The 16,606-nt window shown below is 40.8% G+C and overlaps 1 protein-coding gene across 2 annotated transcripts in view; it reads left to right on the plus strand.

The window, feature by feature from the left end:
- The window catches only part of ephb3a (eph receptor B3a), a 35,699-nt gene extending 19,666 nt beyond the window's left edge, over positions 1–16,033 (plus strand). For both annotated transcript variants that reach the window (XM_072363905.1, XM_072363906.1), the window contains exons 8-15: positions 119–227; positions 527–579; positions 1,970–2,092; positions 2,784–3,031; positions 6,535–6,750; positions 6,923–7,072; positions 10,169–10,362; positions 14,307–16,033. In XM_072363905.1, coding sequence (XP_072220006.1) covers positions 119–227; positions 527–579; positions 1,970–2,092; positions 2,784–3,031; positions 6,535–6,750; positions 6,923–7,072; positions 10,169–10,362; positions 14,307–14,418 — 1,205 coding nt within the window. In that variant the 3' untranslated portion in view covers positions 14,419–16,033. The remainder of the gene's footprint in view (positions 1–118; positions 228–526; positions 580–1,969; positions 2,093–2,783; positions 3,032–6,534; positions 6,751–6,922; positions 7,073–10,168; positions 10,363–14,306) is intronic.
- The last annotated feature ends 573 nt before the right edge of the window (positions 16,034–16,606 follow it).

Genomic DNA, 16,606 nt, shown 5'->3' on the forward strand with positions numbered 1-16,606 from the left:
GGCTTAATAGTTTTTATGACCACCTTAATTGGTGGCCATTACACATGCAGCACAAGCCGCCCTTTAATCTCGCTGCCATTATTTTTATTAATTTGCGTCTGTATGTCATGTGGCCCAGGTGACCCTCAGAAGTCTGTGCAGGACCAGCTGCCTCTTATCATCGGCTCAGCGTCCGCAGGTCTGGTGGTCATTGTTGCCTTGGTGGTTATCGCTGTTGTCTGCCTAAAGTAAGTGTTTGATTTTCATCACTGACAGCCTGAACTACATGTTTCACTTTGTTAATTAGACTGAACACAGAGGCTCATTAAATTTTAAGATGATTTGAAAGGGTGTGTACTTTGAGACCGCTCTAGCCACTTAAGCTGTAAAGAGAAGCTTTGCAGGAGAAAAAACAACAGAGCCGCTCCTCCTTGGCCTGTGTTTATATCTGATACTAGAGTTAGTTATTAGTTTGATTTGCTGTACCAGGGAAGAGCCAAGATTGATTATGTGAATGTGACTTTGTTCATGTGCTGCTTGTTTACAGGAAGCAGCGCAGCGGGTCAGAGCTGGAGTACACAGAGAAACTGCAGCAATACAGTGAGTTTATGTGTTCAGTCTGAAAACTGTCTTCTCTGTACTCTTATAGTCATGCCAGTACAGTTAACCAACTGATTTGGTCAATTATCCAATTGACCTGTTTGAGTGAAGAAAGCATTTCCCTCTTGGCTTGGAGGAACACACGGATCAGATCAGAGTTAAAGACATATAAAGTAGATGCATGTGCAGGAAAGAAATAATTAATTACTTAGTAAGGAGAATCTATCCACACAGGGAATTTTTGGATCTCTTATTTTTTACCTACAAGGTCTTTGCCCGAGGAAATTTCAGCATGCACACAGCAGCTACATTTCTATTATTGCTGTTGTTTTTTTTAACAGTTCTACTACCAAACTGGTATTGCATGCACAAATCATCCACATCTTTTGCTGTTGATAATTAAATATGATCATATGATATCCCAAGTTCAGTTGTATGAATCAGAATAAGCATATAAAAGTATGATATTGTATTTTTTTTATTCTGCTCTTTACTGAATGACTGCAAGCAAATTGTGATATCAGAATACTAATATCTGTGAATTAGCCTGAGGGCAACACACATCACATGAGCTGTAGTTTGTCCATTGTGAACTGGCTCACCCCATATTTCCTGCCTGGCTCTCGATGCGCACTGTCAGTTACAGGTCTAATGCCTGTATTAATAAATAAAGCCTAAATGATTATTAATAATTAATCCTTTTTGCTTTTTATGTGGAGATTCTATTTCACAAAATATCAGCCTGATTACATATCGGTGTTGAACAAGAGTCTACAGCTGTGCTGTGACGTTGTCATGATTTGCAGTTCAGATTTTAACTGAAGTAAGCCTGCGGACATGCTCACAGTGACTGTTGATGTTCTGAAGTTTTGCAGGTAGTGTTTACCATAGTCATTATTTTGAGTATGGTGAGTAAATGCTAAGAAGCATAAAACTATCCAGCTGGATGTACTATTTGCAAGTATTTAGACAGAAAGTTGGTATTGGTTCTTATGATGACACTTGATGAAAAGAAGAATGATCACCAAAGTCTTTATCACCAAATTTATCCTTTTGAGCTATAAATAGTACAGGCAAAGCGATCTCGACTCGAGAACAACATATGCTCCCATCCAGACAATATCTTTCAGTCTTGCATATTTCAGCATGATAATTCTAAATCTGAGATTGCATCTATAACAGCATGGAGTTCAGGTCCAGGCCCTTCCCTGTTGTTCCGAACTTACATCAACTGAAAACATTTGGAGCATCATGAAAGGCACAATACAACAAAGAAGACAGAGAACAGAGAATATCGATCTCAATCATGATTCTCTACTGTTGACACACCTCTTCCTTTTGATAGATCCATGTGCACAACACACATTTCTCTTTGCATTTCTTCTCTCAGTTTCTCCAGGGGTCAAAGTCTACATTGATCCCTTTACCTACGAGGACCCTAACGATGCCATTCATGAGTTTGCCAAAGAGATAGACATCTCCTGTGTGAAAATAGAAGAAGTCATCGGTGCAGGTAAACAGTGCCGCTATTTTTGTGTGGGATGACAGAATCATTTAGGATTATTAATCATTTATTTGAACTGGAGTGTGCTCTGGTAGAGAGTCCTCTCCAGGAGAAAAGGGTTAGCATTTAGAGAGTGCATGAGAGCCGAAGGTAGAAAGTGCTGAAGTGACTGTTGCTCTTTGCCCTCCAGACTGTTTGTCTTTTCTTTTTTCTTTTTGTACACTCCTGCAGCATGTTCTGTCCTGAGTTTACCTCAAATGACAGTCTGCTCCCGCTCGAACAGTTTTCCTCCCTCCTTATCTTTTCTTTCTCTCTCTTTCTTTCCCTTGTAAACATACTCGTACTCAGGCACCAAATGCAAAACCCCAAAGTACCTGTCCCGTCCTCTGTCCCCCTGCACCACTCCCAGGTTTCACACTCGATCGATACCAGTCACCCCCTCTCTCCCCAACATCTTTGACCCTTGACCTCCTGTCATTTCCTCTTATCTTTTCGAAAAGTGTCCCACAGTTGAAGCCGACCCTCAACTCTTTCAAAGCTCCTCCACTCCTGAATCCGACCAGTAACGCTCCCTCTCCCTGCACTCCCCCAAACACCTTTCTTTCCCTACACCCCTGCTCTTCTTCCCTCTGCTCACTGAACCCTCCCACATCACCCACCCCTCCTCCCTCCTTCCTGCCATTTTGTTCTCTCACTCCAGGTGAATTTGGAGAGGTGTGCCGCGGCCGTCTCAAGCAGCCCGGCCGCAGGGAGATGGTGGTGGCAATCAAGACACTGAAGGCGGGTTACACTGAGCGCCAGAGGCGGGACTTCCTGGCAGAGGCCTCCATCATGGGTCAGTTTGACCACCCCAATGTCATCCGGCTGGAGGGTGTCCTGACACGAAGCTGTCCCGTCCTCATCATCACAGAATTCATGGAGAATGGAGCACTGGACTCCTTCCTCAGGGTAACCATGGCAGGAGATGCAAGTTACAGCATCTCCTTTCTGCTTCTTTCAGAGCTGAGAGGAACACACACACACACACACACACACACACACCCACACACAGAGAGAGTCATCCATGATACCTTTGGGTTATCTGAATGTTTTACTCTTTCTAAAACACCCCGAGGCACTCACTTGCTGAGTGATAGAGATTAAATGTGCAATATAACGCCTGGAGACAAGCGTGATGTCTTTGTTTGACGTGGCTGACTGATGCTGACAGTCTTTCCTAAGTGCAAACTCTACGTGAAAAACTGTTGCAGGCAGACCTTTGGATTAGTTTGCTTCATTGTATTAGAGAACCCATGTACAACCACTGAATACATTACCACTCAGAGTTTTCAGTTCAGGCTACACCACCTACACATAATGCTGAACAAAGGTGGGATGAAAAATTAGGTGTCACAAGGTACATTTCCAGTTGTGTGGGGGCTCTTACATACCATTTACATTCAATAAAACATGTTTTTTCACATGGCTGCACGGTGAAGAAATCTACTTGCTGAAGCTGCAAGGCTAAATGAGGTTACTGAATCTGTGTTATGCTTCTGGTTTTGATAGCACTTTTGGGAGCTGAATTTGTTGACAGCGTGGTTCATGATACTAAAGAGCCTTGATATTAACAAGCTTTATCTGAGTTCATTTCTGTGGGTTTGATTCCCTTTTACTGAAGCTAAAACTGGTTTGATTTCAGCTGGTTTTATTGCATGTTGTATTCCACTTATGATCACCACATTATCTATTTGTATGGATGCAACATGAAAGATGTTTCTCCGTATAAGTGCCTATTTGTTTTCTTCTTTCAATCTGTCTTTCATCTTTATATATCGAAATGTCTTTGGGCTTTAGATGGTAAATGTGAAATGAAGCAATTTGAAGTTATCCTCTTGGGCTTTGGATAACAATAAATGGCAGTTTTACAGTTTCTTTCATGGAACAGAGGTCTGTTGATAGATTGAAAAAACAAGACACATTATTGATTAGTAATGGCAATAATTGCAGCTCTGCTGTACTCACTACAGGCTGAACAACACCCCCTTTCAAGTCTAGAGTTTTATTTATTAAGACATGATGAAAAATCATCTGGTCCTTAGCAGGTCTTAACCATTTCTTCTTTATTTCGGTGACATTACGAACTACTGAATTATGGGGTGTACTTAGTTTTTCACGCACAGCTTTAGCATTTTGGTTAAGTTTTTGTTAAAAAAATAAAGGCAGTAATATGTCATGTGTTTTGGGGTTTTTTTGTTCATCTGATGTTGTATTTATCTTAATTTTCAGACCTGGTAAAGACCAGATTATATTGATTATGCCTTGATACATAAAACCCTAGAGGGTGAGGGTGTATTTTCTTTTTCACATGACTTTGACTATTTCCTCATTTTTATATAAAAAAAATTTACACTTTTAATAATTGATTATTCAAGTCAACAATCATTCAATATACTTATCAATCTTGAAATCAATTTATAGCTTTTCTTTATGTTGTATCATTATAGATAATGACTTGTTTCACTCAGACATTTGTAAGTCTGAATAAAATGGCTTCTAGAACTGCCGTCAAGTTAGTTATTGTATGGTTAAAGAATGAGCAAATGAGATTAGTCAAACATTCATTGCAGAATATTTTCACTGTCATACATTCAATTCATCATTTGTTTAATTCATGCTGCCCCCTTACAAATAGCAGATTTTCTGTTGCTTTGTTGCTTGGACAAAACAAATAGGGCTGCAGTTTTTACTTTCAAATTGTCTGCCATTTATTTGACTGAATAATTAGTTTTGTACACAGAGGCAAAAATAAAATGTGAAGCTCAAAAGCAAATCTCAAGATCACATTTACAAATTTTTGTTCTGTCTAACTTACACATGTTAATTAGTCAGTTTTCTCAAACAAAGACAACCTAAAGTAGATACAAATATTTGACTTTTTGGAATGAGACTCAAATTGATCAATTATTTATTTAAATCTGACAATTAGATAACCAATTGTTCCCCTGATGTCTTAAGGGTTAGAGATGATAATTTCACTATTTCTGATGTTTTTTTAAGCAATTAATTTGGAATTAAAACAATCATTAGTTGTAGCCCCACATCTGACAGTCCAGCCGGAGCTTTTTCCCGCCTTTTCACACACTCCTCTCAGCCAGCTGTCCCACAAAGAACAGAAAAAATGGAAAACTGCTTGGTCTGTGCTCTCCCGCCAGTGTCACATGCTGCCTGTGACTCAAAGGAACTCAGAGTTCTACTCTAATGAGGAAACTATTGAGTTAACTCACATTCACATGCCGTCTTAGTGCGTCACACACATGAGAATATGCACTTCAGCTCCCTGGAGACACGGACACATATTCCATGCACACACACACACACACACACACACACGACATGTGCACATAGAAGCTTTACAGATCTACAGAAATAACACACATTCACTCACGCCAGCACGGCTTTGAAGGTCTGTTATGAATCATGGCTGTTTATCCATCCATCCATCCCAGCTTGTTTGGCTGTCAGACTTCACTGGAGTGTGCAGACTACAAAGCAGAATGTTTATGGCTTTGTCATGTCATGTCTTGTGTTCTTTGCTTTCCCACAGTGGAGTCAAAGAAGGCAATGATTATGTTGAAAATAAGATTTTTTTTCTTCCAGCGTCTTCTTGTATTAGATATTCAGGTCACAAGAGAGAACCTCGAAGCGTAGCTTCATGCAGATTTGCAGAAAGTTCTACCCATTTTTTTAATTGTATATTGACGTTCCATTGATTCGTTCCAGCTCCCACACACATCAGGGTTCAGGAGCCCTCACAGGTTGGCGTGCTGATTTATTATAATCTTGAGTTTGCGGCACGCTTGTACTAATGTGGAGAATTGTAAAATTAACCCTGAAAGTCCTTATCTAAGATTTGTTTCATGCCTTTTAAATGTTAAAAAAAATGGCTTCTGAGCAACATGCCATTGTAATTTGCCGATTCAGCTTTCAGGTTCCTGAGCAAAAATATTCAAACAAAGCATTTCGCCTGAAAGAATTTGTGTCAACAGCAGTGTACATACGACTCGTTTGTCAGTCAGAGAATGAGAAAAAAGGATCTAGTTTTAAATTAAAGTGTTGCAGCTCACTCTCATGTTATTTTGTTGGTCTGTATCGAACTTCAATAGCTTTGGTATGACAGTAAAGAGTCTAATTAATCAGCTAATCAGACAGCATGTGTGAAAAGGTCAGCTGTCAGTGAGTGTCAGGAGCAGCTGCGAAGCATTATGACACGTGTCGTGTTTAAGTGACTGATGTGCCCCCCCCCCCCCCCCCCCCCCCCCCCCCCCCCCGCTCCTTCCTATTATCTACTTTTTCATAACAAACACATCTTTTCTCATTCTCATTTTTACTCCTTTGCATCAAACTCCTCCTATCTCCTACCTCCTATCTCCTCCCATCTTCACGCTCTTTCTCACACTCTTTCTCTGCAGCTGAACGACGGGCGCTTCACCATGACACAGCTGGTTGGGATGCTGCGCGGCATTGCTGCAGGGATGAAGTACCTGTCAGACATGAACTACGTTCACAGAGACCTCGCCGCCCGAAATATCCTGGTTAACAGTAACTTGGTCTGCAAGGTCTCTGATTTTGGTCTTTCACGCTTCCTGGATGACACTTCTGCTGACCCCACTTACACAAGCTCCCTGGTCAGTGAAATCTGTGTGTGTGTGTGCTCTCTCCATTGTGTGTTTGTAAATTAATTTCTCCCCATAATTTACTCTGCATGTACATATGGATGCATGCAAGTACTCTGCTCTTCTGTGAGTGTTGTTTTAGGATTGCAGTGTATGCCAGGTTGTTGTGTCTGTGTGGGAACAGGGGGGGAAGATTCCCATTCGGTGGACCGCACCAGAGGCCATCGCCTTCAGGAAGTTCACCTCTGCAAGTGACGTATGGAGTTACGGCATTGTCATGTGGGAAGTAGTGTCCTATGGAGAGAGGCCTTACTGGGACATGAGCAACCAGGATGTGAGTTTGCTGGAGAGTCTCATGAGCACGCTCATATCTGTTGAAAAAATCCATGTTTTTATGCTAAGTTTAGGACCGACTGAAAGTTCCTCTTAGCTGCTGTGGCTTTGATTTGCAGCATGACATTTTAGACCTGGGCCTGTTCTGCTGTCTTTATCTCCTTACTGCAGATGCCAGTGCAGCTGTGTGCTTGTGTTCTACTTTTTACCACCTTATTTACAGCCCTAGCCCGCCCACCCCCAACAAATCCATACTGCAAAGCCTCCCTCCTCACACTCACAAAGGCGTTCTCAGGAAAAGCTTTTTATGGGTCTTGTTACCTGTAGGCTATCTGCACTGCACAGACATTGTTACTACAGCACTGAGCTTGTAGGAAAGAAAACTGAAATCTCTGGGTTCCTCCTTGCTGAACAAAGTACTGAAGCAATGTGTTGTGTACACCTCCACTTAATTCTCTGAGGAATATCTGCTCTGTATTGCACTTCAAAAGGAGACTCGTAACGCTGATAGCAATAAAGCAAAAGAGGAGCCAAAATGAAAAATGGCAGTAATGTATGTATAACTTTCACAACAAAACCCACACGCAGTAATGAAAGCATCAAAGTAGAGGCCCTCTATTGTTCCCAGTAGCCTTTGTGCCACAGTCATCGCTCAATAAGTAACACAGTCAACAAATACGAGATATAAACAGAGGAAGTTGCAGGCTGGAGGCACGACACAAAATCAAAGGACAAGCAGCAGGAGAAGAGGAGTGCAGCAGAAATGCTTTATTGTTCCCAAATGGCAGTTTTTTAAAATTATTGTAGGGAGTTACAACCCATACAGAGCTTATGGAGGCACAATGCAGTTGCTAGGCGAAATCAAATCAGTAAGCCAATGTATTCTTCCTTCTCTTATTGTTTCTCCTGTCACTCATGCCAGTTTTGAAGTGACAAATTTGAGAGACTTAAAGGAAGTTTGGAATATGTGACAGCGTGAGCTGAGCAGCTGTCAAATGCAGGACATAATACCTCCACAATGATTATTATTCTAAAACACACAGAAAAAGGCTAAACAGCATGCTGTTAATGAATTTATTAATTAGTCAGAGCCAAATGGTTGCCAATGGATACATTTGCTTCATTGTTTCACAAAGAAAATGTAAAATTTTCATTTGTGTCTATTTCAATGTGTTTACTTTTTTTAAAACCATGATTACTAGAAAAACAGTTGTAAAATTACAATATAATTTATAGACATTTTCTTAGTCCCCAGAGGAAGAATTATAGTGATTTAACTGATCCCCTGACTTTTCCACTTGCGCTATTGCAATCTTTGCACTTTCAGTAGTTACTTGGGTTCATGATCCCTTACCACTATCAACCTTTAATGATAGCATGCTAAATCAGAGCTGGTGTAATATTAGATTTTAAAAACACTTTTGTGGCCAAAAGTATTCACCTTAACAATATTATTGAAAGATTGCCATCAAAGTTTTTCTTTCTTTGTAGCAAATTTATTATAGTGAAAATAAAAGGTGGAGCGAGAGTACTCATAATTGTAAAATTGTACAAAAAATTAATACAATATCTACATTTTTTCTTTTGTAAATATTGCAATCATTGTCAGTATTGGTATATTGGGACACCCCTACGCCAAACTTCTTGGAGCATGTTAGCGTGATGGTTTTAGCATTTTTGCTCTAAATGCTACTGTTTCAAAAGTACAACCTCACAGTCATTAGCATTACTGTAGAAGCTCTGTGCTTCTCAAAGTTTGAAACTTTAACTAAAAAAAGGAGCTATTCTTTCAAAGCATCTTAGACATGGGGCGGCTGGAAGAGGAAGAGCAGTCGCCCACCAATCGGAAGGTCGGTGGTTCAACTCTGGCTTCCCTAGGATACATGTCAAAGCGTCCTTGGGCAAGACACTGAACCCCACGTTGCCTCCCAGTGTATCACTGGGGTATGAATGTGTGTGAATGATTAGAAAGCACGTAGTTATGTGTATCTTAAGACGTGCTGTACGAGTGGGGTGAATGCGGCATGTAGTGAAGCGCTTTGAGTGGTCAGTTAGACTAGAAAAGTGCTATACAAGTACAAGTCCATTTACCATTTACATGACCCTAAAAACATAGCTGTTGAAGATCCCTCTTCCATATGAGATTCACATGCTTAACCACTGTGACGAACTGTGAAACCTAAACCTACTTTAACTTTTTATTACATTCATTGCATTAGTTAAAGAAGAGAATTGTTCAGATAAACAATGTTTGCAACTATGTTTGTGTAATAATATCCATCTAGCCTGCAGAAGTGGGCTCATTATGTATCTAATAAGCCTATTTATAAACTGTCAAGCAGCCAGGTGGTACAGAATCATACAGATCTGGAGAATCTCAGAGAGGCTGAAATCCTAAAAAATGTTGTGAAAAGAGCTTAGCCCATATGAAGCTATGGCTGTTGAGTTGAGACCCACTCACAGTAACTGGATGTAATTCCAAAGTGTAACCAGCATTATGTCCAGTTTTTCACATTTATCCATCCATCCATTTTCTATACCCACTTAATCCGTTGGTCGGGTCGCGGGAGGAGGGGGTGTTTGACAGGTTGCCAGTCCATCACAGGGCCACACAGAGACAAACGAGACAAACAACCACACACACGCTCACACTCACTCCTAGTGACAATTTTAGAGTCACCAATTAACCTAACATGCATGTTTTTGGACGGTGGGAGGAAGCCAGAGTACCCGGAGAGAACCCACGCATACACGGGGAGAACATGCAAACTCCACACAGAAAGGCCCCAGCCGGGACTTGACCCTGGAACCCTCTTGCTGTGAGACAATGGAAACCGTGCAGCCCCTTTTCATATTTATAGCAAGCAAAAAAAAAAAATTTTAAATAATTAAGCAAGTTACAGCTGATTTTAGAGACAAGATATATAGCATCTATTTACATCAGTAGCCTAAGAAGCATGTAGGCATTGTATGTCTATGCAATTAACACAGGGAGGGTATGTTCACTATGAACAAAATTGTTTCACATCAAGCAGTGAGTCACATAATTTAGTGACAAACCCTTATTCTTGTTAAAAAACTATTTCCTGTCCCTCAGGTGATGACGGCAGTGGAGCAGGACTACCGGCTGCCTCCACCCATGGACTGTCCCATGGTGCTGCACCAGCTGATGTTGGAGTGCTGGATGAAGGAGAGAAACCTGAGGCCCAAATTCTCCCGTATTGTCAGCACCTTGGACAAACTGCTTCGCAACGCCGCCAGCCTCAAGGTGGTGACCAGCACCTACTCAGGGTGAGTTTAAATTTGTCTGTTCAAGCATTCATGTGATACGGATAAGACCTGATAAGACCTGTTCAGGTCAACCGCTGCTGTTAAAGAGTCAGAGCCAGGGCCAGAGAGAGGAAGACATTTTTTACGTTGCACTCAGTTCTAAAAATGAAAAACTCTGTGCCCTTATGCTCCTCCACCAATAGCACCATTACATGGATCAGTTAGTCCCACAGAATTTGGAATGCATTGGTTTAAAGGGAGTACACACTTAAGAGTCTTTGATCGTTCAAAGAGCATTTTTGTTATTGCTTTTTTTTTAGAGCCTCACTACTTTCTGAAAATAAAGCCAGAATGTGTATTTTGTTGAGTGTTTTGCATTAGTGTCTTCATAAAACTGCCTTTTTTGTGTGTTAAAGTGAATGAAGAGAAATTGCTCACTGAAAAGAAAATGTTTTCTTTTGTGTCTCGGGCATTATACATTTTATTGAAAGAAATTAACTTTACTGTGTCCATCTTGGCAAATTTGCTGCCAGACTTGACACCTATTCAGAGAAAGCTAACAGAATTCACTTTCTTAAATCTTACCGGGCAAAAAGCTGAACTCTGTGGATGTTTTTAATCCGCAAGTTTGTTCAACATCTAAATTACATGAACCTTGTAGCTGGCTTTTACGTCTAAATACAAAATGGATTTGAAGTAGTTCCACAACAAGAGCAAAGTCCTAACAGGAAAATACGATGATGTACTTTTCTTCTCCTTAGCCTTGTGTGAAATTGCCATCAGTACTGTATATGATGGCTGTGAAGTGCAGGATGAAAACTATGTCTCGTGCAGAGACAGGCAGCACTGTTGCCTCAGGGTTGTGGGAATAAGATGTCAAAGCAAAGAAAAAAAATATTTGGCTGGCCTAAAGAGAAGCACGACAAGGTTTGTGCTTGTGTGTTTTATGCTTTCAGTTAACTTTGGTCAGTACCTTTTTGTGCGAGAGGGTTTTGCTGCCAGAAAGGTGTCTGCCTCTTTCTGTGACACTTTCTTGTGGAAGAGTAGAAGTCTACTTATTCTTGCATAGCTGTTCTTGCTTTGAGGAGCTGTTTTCCAGCTTCGTTTTTAAATGCTCTGGCTTACTGATATGCCTGTTCTGAATTATGTTACCCTGGCATCTAGTCAACAACATGATGAGCACTGCTTTAGAATGCAAGATCCCTAGCTATGCAGTGATGTATAATGAATCAAGCGCACATCCTCTACACTGTTTCTGACGCTGGCGTTAGAATCCTGATTTTGACGGACGCATGAGGCAGAATTAATACTTGTTTTATCCAGGTGTGGTGCCAGCTCCTTGGCTCACAGCTTCACTTGAATACAGAGCCCCAAGGGCGATTCCAATGCCAGGGTTTGGTCTCGGTGAAGCTAATTGTGTGTAGAAATGTAATGGCTGACCTCGCTTTAATTCCCACTATACTTGGCTGGATGCTGGAATGTAGGTGATAGGACAGACAGCAGCCAGAGCTGCTGATGTGGAAAAGCAGGAGGTGATGAAGTGCGAGTAATAAGGGAGATTGAGGAGAAGCTAAAAGAGAGGAATGTGTTTAATTAGGTTGCTAATGAGGTTTTTAATGCATCAGGGGAGGGTACACCCAGTGCAGTGATGAGCGAATAGGAAAGGGATATGTGTATGTGTGAGTGTTATGCTTGTGTGTGTGTGTGTGTGTATATGCATGTTATGCTGTCGTTGTGAGCTGATGACATGCCAATGATTAATTTATGGCCTCATCCGTATGCAGCAGCAGTAAGTGATAGATGGAAAAGGAGTGGGGGAAAGAAAAGGAGAGAGAAAGAATCATGTTGTCAGAGCACGATTTAGCAGCATCTCCTGAATTTGCGTGTGCGTCCGAGGCCGCAAACGCTCGGTGCTGTTCATCTCCCATTGGCTTCTCAGTGATGCTGGGGCAGATATGGGATGGAGAGAGAGGATATGAGATGCAGCACTATCTGTTCACTATCTTCAACCACTACAGCCTTAAAAACAAGGACCCTGGCCAGGGAACAAAGGAAACTCAGAGGCCGCAGCCCTTGTTCCCCAAGATAACTGAAAATATGTTGAACCTTTATTAAAACTGGAAATGTAATGAATAGATTTGTCCTAGCATTAGAGTTGTTTAAGTTTTAAGTTTATCCCCATGGTGCTGTATTTCTTATTTTCTACAACACAAAATCAGAAAACCTTTGGAATGCTATAGAAAAACAAAGAAAGAAAAAGCAGCAAGTCTTGCATTTACTTTAATTTTGTTGCAGACACAATGATCCCAGGATATTTAATATTTTGTGTTGTTTATTGAATTTAATTTGTTAATATACATTAATTTCTGCATTTAATAAACATATCTCCTCCTGAAGAGATTGAAAGGAATTTGTATTCTTCTTCCGCTGTAGTGCATAATATCGTTTTACAATTCAAGGAATTTCAATGTGAAATGGCAAGCCTAAAGTGGACAACTGTGATCTCTGATCCCTCAGACAGCACAGCAACAAGAACGGTTACTCATCAATTTTTGACATAACCACAAGGGACAAGGGATTGCTGTCGGAAACCTCTGTGGGAAACTGTGGGAAACCAGAGCTACGTTTCCAAATGCTGCTTAAATCTTTACAGTGCAATGTAAAGGCCTTCGGTTAACCTTGTCCAGAGGCAGTGTCAACTTCTTTGGGTTCGAAGGCATCTGGGATGAACCGTTGCACAGAGAAAATGTGTACTATGGTCAGACCAATCAGTATTTTTGTTGGAAGCAATGAACCACCAGGAGTAAATACTTGAATTTGGTCTCCTTGCTCCTAAATTTAATAACAATAGCATACATTTTTTAACATACCTATGATAGAGGATATGTGAAAGATTAGACATAGCTGCTGGCTATATGCAACAGCAAAAAACTGAATCACAAGAATCCAAGCTTTCCAATGGTATGTCGCATGCGCACCTATATACACATAGCAATTGCTTAGAGAACATCTGATGGCCTATTGATCATTCATTAGCAAAGGAAATCTGAAGCAATCCCTTGAAAGGCTGTCAATCAGACACTTTACCATTGACTGGTTGCTCCATTAACACGTTGCTTCTGGTTGTAAATTCAGTAGAAGAAGTAGTTGTCCTTTGGAGAAACAAACCTCAGGGAGAAAAAAAAACTACTGTGAACCTTGACAAGCAGAAAGTGGATAGAGTTCTTCTTAGGGAAGGGCTTTCATCTCAGGGAATTACAAGGATATTATGTCATATCTGAGAATATCATGCGAGTTTGTGGTTTGCCAGATCAGACCTGAAACAGCTGGTCAGTGACAATATTCTAAAGCTTGCCAGACAGATGCAGTTTGCAAAGTGGTCTCAATTCCCCTTGATCAGCATCAAAAACTACCTCAAGCAAGTGTATAAACTTTTTTGTACATAAGTGCTATTACGAAGAAAATTAATTTACATTCACCTTTTCTTTTCCATGAAAACCATCTAAGGCAAAAAACACATTTGGCACTGGCATGGCTGCAGAGGAAGAGGGTACAGGTACTGAACCAGCTTACCTGCAGTCATGACCTGTCCACAATAGAGAATGCGTGGAGAATTTTTAAAGGAAAAAAACAACAACCCCATACTATTGCACACTGTAGAATATGTTTCCAGGGAGAATAGGGAAAAAAATGGTATCCTCAAATTGCCAGGAGAAGGAATGGTAATGGTACAAACTGACAAAAGCGTTACTGTCTCAACTGTTTTTGGAATGTGTAGAAGACCTGAAGTGCAAAATTTTTCTGATTTGGGGTTTTTCAAACGTGAGATCTAAGTATGCAGACTCTGCAGGACTGAGATGGATTAGACCTTCAATGACAGCACATGGTGGAGTAATAATGAGTTACTGCTTTTGTTTAAAGTGGGTTTGAACTGTTAGCTGACCTGTGTGATGTTGTGTTTGCAGAGACCTGCTGCGGCTGGGAGGAACGCTGCCGGGACACAACAGGAAGAGCCCGGACAACAGTCAGGAAATCATTCGGCAACAGATGAGCCAAACTCTCCCCATCAGAGTGTGAACTACAGCAAAGCAAAGGATACAGAATGAATTTTAAAAAAACTACCTAGAAACTCTTGACGCAGAGAGGATGATGTAAATTAAAAAAAGAGGAAAGTAAAAGATGGAAGCTCGGGCTACGCAGCAAAAGAGGGCCACTTTGGAGATTTCTTTCCCACTGGAGACTTAATGTCTGTATAAAGAGAGCCTTCCATTGCAATGTGTGTGTTCATTACTTGATACTTGTGGATTTGTGACTGTTGACATAATGCCAAACTTCTTATTGCTCCCTCTCAGGTTGTGTTTGCATGCCTGCATGTGTTTTCTGCTGGTTGGGAATCAAGTCTTTTCTTCTCTTTACCTTCACAACGAGAAAGGCGAGCTCACAAAGATGATATGATTCATTGTCTCGATGACGCAACAGTGCCAAGATGATGCAAAGATTTGCTCAAAACTTACTCCCAAGAAAGCTTCACCTGTGTATACCTTCAATCCAGTCAATCTTTTTTTTTTTTTTTAACCCAACCAAATATGTTCTTTTAGTCTGCTTTTTTTTGGAGACAAGAAAAAAAGACTTTTCATCCGCTTCCTCTTAAATACTGTCTTCCACATGTACTGGGAGAACTACGTGTTACAAACGTGTACAAAGCATCCGAGTCTTCACACCATCTCTCTGTCAGAGGAGAGATGCAGCTGACACTGTGCAGGACACGTCATGTGCATGCCAAAGTGGAAACTCGTTCATGAGTAAAGTACCAACGAGTCCCATGTTAGCTGTTGCTTTGGTGGCATTTTGCTGTTTGGGCTTTAATGTCCATGTTTTCTTAATCTTAACTGTTTCATACACACATCGTTTCTAATGCTAATTTATTATCTGTTAAATGCAAAGAGGTGTTTTTTTTTTATCACAACTTTTTTTATTCAGATGGGGGTTTTTTTTGTTTGTTTTGTTTTAAACATTAAGAAACCACAGATATGAATGAATGATTGAATTCAGGAACTGTTCGGTTCAGACCAACTAATTACCTTTAAAACACTGAACAGACTGTGTTGAGATCAGTGTCGGGCCTTTTATCTTTTTCCAGAAATGAAAAGCACCTGTGGCAGAGCTGCATTGTATATTTTACTTTGAATATGTGTCTCAGATCAGTGGAAATGGAAAAGGTCGCTTTCCAGATGTTGGCTTTCTGAACTTCAAATTGACCTCCAAACAGTGATGTAGAACAAATCATCAACAATCGTTTCTCCTCATCAGTGTTTTCTTCAGAACTTCAACTGTCAGAGCAGTTCCTATTTAAAACAACTGCCTGTATATAACACTGTATTTGTATTAGACAAATCCACTGAGCATTTCCAACTATCTGACCTGACTTTGGCCTCTCTATGACCCTCATTTATATGCTTGTTTCTTTATTGTTGGGGAGCAAACATATGGAGAAAATACAGTTTAACAGTCATTGCATATACTGAAACTATACAGTATGTCACAGTGAAAGAAGAAAATGTGTCTGTTAGGGCAGACTTTCCTGTACAATTAAAAGTGTATTAGATTGTTAAAAAAAAAAATGTGAGAAAACTAGAACAAAAATAAGCATTTCTCTTCAATATTTTTACGATAATCATATGCAAATAAATTATTAAACAGATCTCTGGCATTCTCTTTGATTTCTCGGCGGGTTCACTCGGCCGAAGTTCCAGGTCTCTTCTGATGCAGCCACGGGATGAAAAGCAAGTGGGTTTACCTCCTCTGTCGGAATATCACAGCAGCTTGGGGTGAACTCATTTAGATTTAAGATTAATCAAAGCCTGGTCCACGCTGCTCGCCAATTAGTGAGACCACAGGACTGTTCTGGGGATTTTAGTCTCTGTTGCTGCTGGAGAGGCTTCAAGGAGGCAAAGTTAATCTGGCTTTTCACCAAATGTCAGTGTTGTTTGGCTTTAATCTGTCAGCCAGGACACAGAACGAGTCTCTCTCCGCAGCTGTACGGATGAGTGAAGCTGTCACCCTCTGTTTTTATTGACTGAGAGGAAACTTGTCTGTTGAGGTGCTCAGAGGAATCATACTTAACCATCTCTGACTCTCTGCTCCCACGGCAGATGTATGTTGAGCCACCAAAGGGGAAAACTGGTGTCATGTCCATGTTCTGTAATAATCCTCGCTGCTCTCACAGGATGTACGACAACCGGGTCAACACTTACGCCTGTGGCAT

This window comes from Leuresthes tenuis, unplaced genomic scaffold (assembly GCF_036924035.1).
Source record: "Leuresthes tenuis unplaced genomic scaffold, fLeuTen1.0.hap1 SCAF_14, whole genome shotgun sequence".
NCBI classification, from domain to species: Eukaryota; Metazoa; Chordata; class Actinopteri; order Atheriniformes; family Atherinopsidae; genus Leuresthes; species Leuresthes tenuis.